Raw genomic sequence first — 9,148 nt, forward strand, 5'->3', positions numbered from 1 at the left:
AGAGGACTACAATGTGGTGACTATGAGGAAACATGCAGCTACAGAATGTGACTGCGCTAACATGGCTAGCTTGTTTGAGGTATTTGCCCTGCACAGTTAGCTGCTAGCCAACATAGCTCCAATAATATGTTAAATATGATGCAGAGCTGTCTTAGTAGCATCTTTAACCTGGCATGCTACAGTTTCAAACACCACAAAGACTCAAATCTGAGGGAGCAAATCTATTCTGTTGCGTGCAGAGCCCATAGCTTAGCTACGCTTGCTTTACTATACCAATTATAAAGGAGGAGACTGCTCACTGGCTGAAATATGAATAAGGAAGCTCATAATGCTTAACATGGTGTCTGTTTGCGAAGAAATGCCGCTTTTATGTGCTAGTCGGAAGATTCTACTTCTCGCCGGTGAAGTCGGCATTAAGAGCATGTCATGGTCAAGTGCTTTGTTATGGGAGTGAAATGAAAAACAGCAGACGAAAGGTTCGTTCTCTCCTGCTTTTGGGGGAAATCCTGTTTTGATTCCGTGGTGCACGTGCAAGAAAATAAGGAGGATGTATCAAGTTAACTACACATAGATTACAGTTTAAAATAATGGGCACAAAAAAGACCTTAACAATGGTTGCACTGTTAAAAATGAAGAATTACGTACCATCCAGTACACAACCTGTCCACTTCTCCGCCATTTGGAAAGGTAGTAGGTCACCTCAGGTCAGGAACTCGGGTATCAAAAGTTATCTCTAAATTTCTGACTAGAAATTATCACTGAAAGTGTGCCACTTCCAAGTCAGGAACTCGTATTTACCATAATTCTGATATTACGTGAAGGCAGCAAAAGCAAAAAGATCTGTGGAGATCTCTGCAAGCACAGTGACCAGAACGACCTGAAAAAACTTGCACTACAAAGTATTTAAGGCCTTTTTTTCTCATTTTTACCATTAATTTCAAATAGCCTACTGTTTTTAAACAGTAACTGACCTTAAGGTTTGAGTATATTGGTTTCTCCGCATTCAAAGGCTACAAATAATCGCCTAGTAGCATTGCAAACAAGACTTTTCTGTAAAGGCTTTGACTCTACTGTCCTCTGCACCAGAAGCTAGCATTAACTTGCCTAGCAGGCTAAAACACTTTCGCACATCATAAGTTGACAATAGTTTAGTTGATAAAGACTCACAACTGAGTGAGTGAAGTAGAACGACTGGTGTTTGAGTGATAGAAAGACAGATTATAACCTGTGCAATGTTGCCAAATGCCAAATGTTGTGGTTCAGAGATTTGTAATGCTGCAGTTGAAATAGCTGGTGTTTATTCATATTTGGATCCAGTGACCCTCAGGAGAAAATCAGGGTACATAAAACAAAACATATCAGCTTTGGGCAATTTTTGTGTACCACAGGACATGACAGCAGTCATGAGAGTTATAGAGAAAACTAGCTTAGACCCGAAACTCCTAACATGGGCTTGACAGCGACTGCACAAATGATAACACTCTGAATTCAGTTCATGAAGGCCGTGCTAATTAGCTGATGAGCTGAATCAGGTGCGTTTAATGACGCACTGTGCTGAAGTCTGCAGTGCTTTGGCCCACGAGGACTGTAGCCTGACACATGCGTCTTAAAGCATAGAGTGCAGAGCAGTCAATGTAAAATGTGGGGTGTTTACAATTTGCATAAAAGTGCATATTCGTAAGTCTTTGCACTCTTAATAGGTTTATTCAACATAGATTATTTTCTTATGATTAAATTATGACTTTCAGGAGAACTTTAATCTGAGGTGGATGAGGGCCTACTACAATTTACTGAGTTATTTACTTAAGTTAATAGATTTGTACTTTTCAAATGCTGCCTCTACCTGCTCATGATAAAGAATCTCTTACATTCCATCACATTTCTCCATTACATTCCGGCACTTTCTCCCTTGTACCTTTTACTCTGGAGCTTTATCATTTGGTTTCAGACCAAGAGAACCCCAAAATGAGAAGAATAGCTGTGTTAATGTTGGATGTAGGCTAAGACAGTCCACTGCAGAGTACTTGCACTTTTTGGAATGGATACCTTCTCACTCTTCCTCAAGTTGGGTTTTGGTCACCACTTTTACTTAACCTTGAATTATTATTTAATTCAAGTATTATGTGGTTTCAGATTACGCTACCATTACTCTTAATCTGCCAAACCCTGTTTGAATGTCTTTAAGTACAACCCCATTTCCCCAAAAAAGTTGGGACACTGTGCGAAATGTAAATAGTTTTGCAAAAATGCAAAGATGTGCAAATCATTTAAACCAATTTTAATTGAAAGTTGTACAAAGACAACATATCAAATGTTGAAACTAAGAAATTTTATTGTTTTTTGAAAAATATTTAAAATTTGATGCCAACAACATGTTCCGTAAAAGTTGGGATGAGGGCAACAAAAGGCTGGTAAAGTTGTGCAATGCTAATAAAAACACCTGGTGGTTAATAGGCAACAGAGCAGTGACATAATTGGGTCTTTCAGAAGTAAAGATGAGGAGGAGTTCATCCCTCTGTGAAAGACTGCACAAGCAAATAGTGCAGCGATTCAAGAATAATGTTTCTCAATGTAAAATAGCAAAAAACCTGGGAATTTCATCATCTATGGTACATTTGGGCCCTCAGGCAGCTCTGCATTAAAAACCAGACATGATTCTGTAGTGCAAATCACTTCTGATAACCACTGTCTGTGAAAACAGCTTGTCGCTGCATCTACAAATGCAAGTTAAAACTCTAAAACACAAAGAAGAAACTGTGCATAAACAGGATCCTGAGATGCCATTACTTTCTCTGGGCTCAAGCTCATTAAAATGGACTGAGGCGAAGTGGAAAAGTTTTCTGTGGTCTGATGAATCAATGAAATCAGAAATCATGGACGCTGTCCACTCAGCTTAATATAAGCACACAGTTCAAAAGCCAGTATAACGCTACAGGGATGTATTAGTGCACATGGCGTGGGTGAAACAGACATCTGTGAAGGCACCATTAATGCTTAATGATATATACAGGTTTTGGCAACTGCCTTCCAGATGACGTCTTTTTCAGGGAAGGCCTTGATTATTTCACCAAGGTGATGCCAAACCACATTCTGCATGTATTAAAGCAGCATGGTTGCATAATAAAAGAGTCTGCCTGCAGTCCAGACCTGTCTCAATTGAAAACATTTGGCACATTATTAAATGAAAAATATGACAAAGGAGACCCTGAACTGTTGACCAGAAATCACATATCAAACATTTCACTTTCAAAACTACAGCAGTCGGTCTCCTCAGTTCCCAAATGCATATAGAGTATAGATAAAAGAAGAGGTGATGAAACACAAGGGTAAATAACCCAACTTTTTTGGAATGTGTTGTTGGCATCAGATTGAAAATCGCATTTTGAATACTTTAAAAAATATGGTTTACATGATTTGCATGTCCTTGCATCCTATTTTATTTACATTCTCAATAGTGTCCCAACTTTTTTTGGAAATGGGGTTGTAGAAGTAATCAGTCTGTGCTGTGGGGAAACACGAAGGAAGCACTTATCAGAGGTCTAACGCTGATATTGATCAGTCAGGTGGCGGATCACAACCTCCAGACCCTGGGGATGGTTATGTGTGTAATCCTTTTGTACTCCTGAGATATCTACACTGACAGCAGCTGAGTGCAACAATTTAGAACACACTGTTCCCCTGCAAGCTGTCACAAGCCAAGGTGTCCTGCTAAAGGAGACGTATCTGCAGGGGGGAAACGGCTCATTGTTGCCATGATTTGATTTCACTCAGGAAAAAGGCCACAGCAAATAGTGAAGGAAAAAAATGTAATGTAGCTGGCCAACATGAGTACAGTTATACTATGTGTGCCTTATTTCATTTCGAGTTGGATATAATTCTAACAAAATTTCAATTAAAGTACACAATTTCCCCCAAACGTAATCGATCGGCCAAAAGTTTGCACCTCTACTTTTTCTCTGAAGTTACAAACCTGCTGAAAAAAATCATAGAACCCATTAAAAAATGTTTTGGTTCTTTGTGGTGTCCAATAGTCACTAATGGCATGTTTTCGTAATTGATTAAGATCAGTGTAAAGGACTCAGATGGTTTAAGAGGTGTTCTAAGACTAATTCCAGATGCATTTGATGGTTTCCTAATGGGATCTAAGGGTGTCCTACAGGAAACTAGTGGTCTGTACTTGGTAACCACTAAGGCAATTCCCATTAGAAAGCAATCAGATTTTAATCAGAATGGTTCCTACAGTCATTTTGAGCAGGGAAGACAAGTAATGGAATCTATGTCATCTAAAGTCGTTTTAGTGACACAGACCTGCGTTGTATTAGCCTCATAGCTTCAGGGCAAAACTAAAGAAGCTGACTTCAGACACCAAGCATGTCCTGGCTGATCAGCTGTGTTTAGGGTAAAACTGTGTAAAGTTGGTTTTGCAGCGAACCTTTCCTTTATACACCCCAGCCGTCTGACACCATTCATCTCTAGCCCAGTTGTCTAACCCAAGCATCTTTCTATCTCCACAGCACAGTTATGTTAAATCACACTCTTTATAAGACATGTAAATGATTGTTTTGAGTCCTCGGGCGACTAATTTTCATTCATTTTAGGCCCTCATGGCTGCTTTACTATGCGTGTGCTCTATATTGCAGTCCTAACTGAGGACGTCCTGCTCATTAAAAGTCCTACAGCGCCCTCTAAGGTTCAGTGGCGTGTATTGCTATGAGCTGTTCAAAGAACCGTCCGGCGCGGCTCAGCCTACAGCTACAGTCAGCGTCTGGGCGCTTGAGCAGGTCTCATTTTTCAGTAAGTTAAAAGAAAATATCTGCACCTTCTCCAGGTCAAACGAGTCAGCTCATAGAGGCTGATTAATAGTTTAAGCGGATAGATAAAATACTGCTTAATTTCCCTGTTGAAACTGTAAACAGGCCACGTTTAGCTTTAACCTGTGAATATAACGTCATCACACCTGCTCTGTAGCCCCGAGTTAACGAGCTTCTCTCTCTCAGCAGAATAAAACACTGTGTTAACCGGAGGTAAGTACGTGTGTTCACTCGAGTTAGATGCATTGAAGTTGACTGTTTTAACTGTTAAGCTCAGCAAGGAAAGAAGTCTACGCACCACTCAGTTGTTCGCGTTCATTTCGGGCCTAAAATAACCCAAAACAAAGAGACTAGCTAGCTAACTAGCTAAGCTAACCTAGGTGCTAAGTTAACCATCTTTAATTTGTTCTAATGGATGTTGCACAGTTTACAAATGTTTCTCTTTAGGGGTTCCTTATCAAAGATCATGGCTCTATATAGCATAATGAGTCCTATACAGAACCATTTCATGCTTGAAGGGTTCTTGTATGTGACTCTATATACCCTTTTTGAAAATGGTTCTATATAGCACCAAAAAGGGTTCTGATAATGTTAAGATGTCAAGCTCGTAACAATAGAACCCATTTTAGAGCTATATGAAACCATTTTCGGTCAGGTTTGATCTAGAACCATATACAACACGGTCTAATATATCAGTCTAAAGAACCAGTCAAGCAGGACATGGTTCTAGAAAGAACTCTGAAACATTGCCTTTACTAAACAGTGTATTAAAGGTTCCCCTCTTTTTCTATTCAAGTTCATATTTGACGTATTGGTGCTTCTTTCCTTTGTACTTGATTCATTATTGAAGTGAAGCAAAAGATGAATGTGGCTTTAGGGTACTCTACCCACCTCTGTTCATGACCTGTGGCTAGCGGACATCTCTCTTCTTCCTTTCGCTGGTCTAGCCTGAGGGGGCTGGCTGAAATGTCCACCTGTATCAGTGAAGATGCTTCCATAGGTTCGGTCAGCCTGTCGGAGTTAACCAGCTCTTCATCGATTTCTGACAGAGTCTGTGTTCACTGGGGTAGGGCCTCCTCCTTTTGTATTCCCTGTGTGCCTCTCTGTCAACCATATGGTTTGTCCCTGTTTACATGTTCTTCTTTCCGTGCTGTGACCGGTCTGCCAGGATGTGAGCTCAGTGCTGCCCAGAGCACGGCTGTGTTTGAGGTAGAGGACGATCTTCTGGAGAACCAGTTCTTCATCAAAACAGTAAGATCACTCACTCATGAATCCCTGGGCTCAAGCTAGAAAAGGGCCAGACCTGTCTTGAGGCAACTGGAATGACAGATGAGGCTGGATTGCATGATATTTTTTATTTGTTTTATTTATTCATTTTTTTTGTGAAGTGAAAGCGAATTGTTATTATTTTGAGCAATATTTTAATTATTAAAAGTTGGAGTATGCATTTCAGTGAGCAGTGCAATCTGTGAAAATGTTCTGCCAAGTGAATTTCAGAGATTTTTAGAACGATGTCTCATGGATTAATTATGGACCATTATGCGCCATCAATGTGATTAAATGTGCAGCCCTAACATGCTAATTTGCAGTATTGGAACTGATCAACAACCCAGATAAGGCCGGTCCCAGCATCTTGCACAGCTGATGAATGAATTGGATATGGTAGCCCTTCTGTGCCTTGATTAACGGAACTAATTAGGTCGATCAGTCAACCTTGAACTTTAAAAAAAAAAAACGTAAGGCTCTGGAAAGGGCCCTGTCTAAGGTGTTTAATAGTTAAGGGCTGTTGATTACATGTGCGTTCAAGCAGGAGAGCGTAGAGTAGCAAGTTCTTGCAAACAAAGCCAGTGCTGTTCACATTCCCTTCCCCGTCTCTGACATTCAGCCTGCCTGGGTAGATTGCTAGTTTACTGATTGTGAGTCAGGGCTACAGTACATCATTTAATACCGGTTGTTGTGATTTTTGTCTTTAGCAAAACTGATATGACACAAGGCTACAATATGCAAATGAGCTCTCTAACTAATCAGTGTTTGTAACTTTATGCTGTGGGATTCCTCACCAGTCTTATATTTAGAATATATCTTATATTTAAAACAAAATACCTGTTTATAGCCGTATATTTAACCTTATATTTTGAAATATGATTAATTACTGTTCACTGAACTACGATGGACTGGTGACCTGTCCAGGGTGTATCCTTCCTTCCGTCCGATGATTGCTGGGATAGGCTCCAGCACCCCACCCTGTGAGCAACCTTGAGGGAGAGGTGGCTTAGAAAGTGTGTGTGTGTGTGTGTGTGTGTGTGTAATTTAGTCATTAAGTAATTTAATCATTAAGATGTAAACAAAGTCATTCAAAGGGTTTGGGGTAAAATTTTTTGTTCTTCAGAAACTGACTGAGTCAGAATCGTTCACTGCGGTAGTGATCGGAACCAGACGGCTGAAGAGCTCAGTGCTTCAGAAAGCTCCCTGTCAGAGAGTGATTATATGTACAGTTTATGAATGCACTGGTTCATGTCTGAGATACTGTGTTGCGATAGTTCTAGAATAAATTTGAGGCCTAAAATGCATTTTTAAGAATACTTTCATGGCAGAGAGGCACATGCAGGGCCTTGTAAGGCAAAATAGTCAAAATTGAAAACTGAGGATAAATTGTTTTTCATTTCACTTTTTGCCTGCTGCTTGTGCAGATATGCCTGAGTGCGGAGGCGGGGGACGAGATGCATGTAGTAGCCGTATCTGACGGCGTTGGCGGCTCCAAGCCCATTCCGATTGCCACCCTGCGTCATTGTATGCCCATGGTGAGTCATACTTTTGTATAGATCTCATTGCAAATGGATTAGCTAAAGCAAAGTTAATTTCCATTGTATTTGTATAATTACATGCCGGCCCATCTAATTAATAAATTTGTCCTTTGCAGACGGTGGTATTAAAATGCACATAGTTGTATAATCACCATAGAATGGGATGCTCAAAAGCAGCCATAACTATGAGGGATTAAAGCTCACCAGCACTGGGTTGTGGAGCAATGAAACTGTGTTGTTTGAAGTGATGAAGCTCCATCCAATACCACTGGGATTAGCTAGAGTCGTGTTTGTGATCCAGAACTAATCATTCGACATCAGTGCCTAACCTCGCTAATGCTCAGCGTAGAGTCGGTCACTGCAGCAAAGAAGAAACCAGCTCCCTCCGGTTCACTGAGCTACATCCGCAGCCGCTGTAAAATACTTAACGAAGACCAATGTTTCTCAGCCCTGGTCCTGAAGGCCAAACCAACCAGCTCATTAAAACAGCCCATTATTGATTTAAAATGTATAGGGCAGTGGGCCTCCGGGTCCAGGGTTGAGAAACACTGACGTAGACACCCATGACCCCATACGTCATTATGTATTATTAGTTATTGCGAACCATTGCGCTTGTGCCTGTGAATTATTACATAATCACAGTTAGATCTGATTGCACTTATTTTCCATAATTTTTAGCTTTCATAATTATATACTTGCATCACTAAACAACAGAATTTGAATTGTGTATTCACTCCTTGGGTTTAAGCATATGCAATAAAAAGAGCCATAAAACGCATTTATTGAAACGTGGCTTTTCTTATGAAATTACAGAAAGTTCTAGGTTCTATTTCTTTGATTTCTTTGATATTTGATTTGTTCCTACCAAAAATAGTTTTAAACTTCTTTTTCACTTATTATTTACATTAATTTGTCATACTCTGTCTTAAGGATGAACTTGCATTTTCAAGTAATATGTTTATAACCTTGAAAGACAGATTTTTGTCCCTTATACATTACATTGGATGGGAATGGCTCTTGTGTGCTTTTTTTTTTATGTATTAATTCCCTTTGATAATATTGGTCTAAATACATTTGGACAAACATTGGACACTTGTACACGATGCTTTTTCAGGTCAGTTTCCCTGGCTTGGAGCTCATGCCTCCTGTTACCTTCCAGCTGTATTCAGGCAAAGGACCAGTGTTCATCTCAGGTCAACACATCACACGTGAGGGCTGAGTGTGTGCAACACATGAGTTCCCGTCTGATTATCTGTCCCTGATGATTACAAATGCTGCTCTTGCCTTTTTTTTTGTAGTGAATCCTACTGAAATCACTGAGGAAGAGGAGGAAGCTCACATCCTGAAAGAATGAAACATGCCGGATCCTCCACCCCATCATCTGTGGGTCACTACTGACGAATCCGACAGGCCACATACACTGACTTAATGAATGACTGACTCAGCTTTGTTTTGTTTATTTACCTGATTGGATTTGTGGGTTTGGAGATTACATCTATGTGATGGTTTACTTAAATTAATGTGCCTGTATGA

At 40.1% G+C, this 9,148-nt stretch overlaps 1 protein-coding gene across 3 annotated transcripts in view; it reads left to right on the forward strand.

Annotated features, from left to right (window-relative positions):
• Positions 1-4,710: 4,710 nt before the first annotated feature.
• Positions 4,711-9,148, forward strand: part of npm2a (nucleophosmin/nucleoplasmin, 2a) — a 4,451-nt gene continuing 13 nt past the window's right edge. The window contains exons 1-7 of one of the 3 annotated variants that reach the window (XM_017696273.1): positions 4,711-4,794; positions 4,969-5,024; positions 5,759-5,877; positions 5,980-6,062; positions 7,502-7,612; positions 8,730-8,823; positions 8,914-9,148. The exon at positions 8,914-9,148 is cut by the window's right edge and continues 13 nt beyond it. In XM_017696273.1, the coding sequence (XP_017551762.1) occupies positions 4,711-4,794; positions 4,969-5,024; positions 5,759-5,877; positions 5,980-6,062; positions 7,502-7,612; positions 8,730-8,823; positions 8,914-8,969 (603 nt within the window). In that variant the 3' untranslated portion in view covers positions 8,970-9,148. The remainder of the gene's footprint in view (positions 4,795-4,968; positions 5,025-5,758; positions 5,878-5,979; positions 6,063-7,501; positions 7,613-8,729; positions 8,824-8,913) is intronic. The other 2 variants (XM_017696274.2, XM_017696275.2) reach the window with 2 other exon arrangements.

Source organism: Pygocentrus nattereri, chromosome 29 (genome assembly GCF_015220715.1).
Source record: "Pygocentrus nattereri isolate fPygNat1 chromosome 29, fPygNat1.pri, whole genome shotgun sequence".
Lineage (NCBI taxonomy): Eukaryota > Metazoa > Chordata > Actinopteri > Characiformes > Serrasalmidae > Pygocentrus > Pygocentrus nattereri.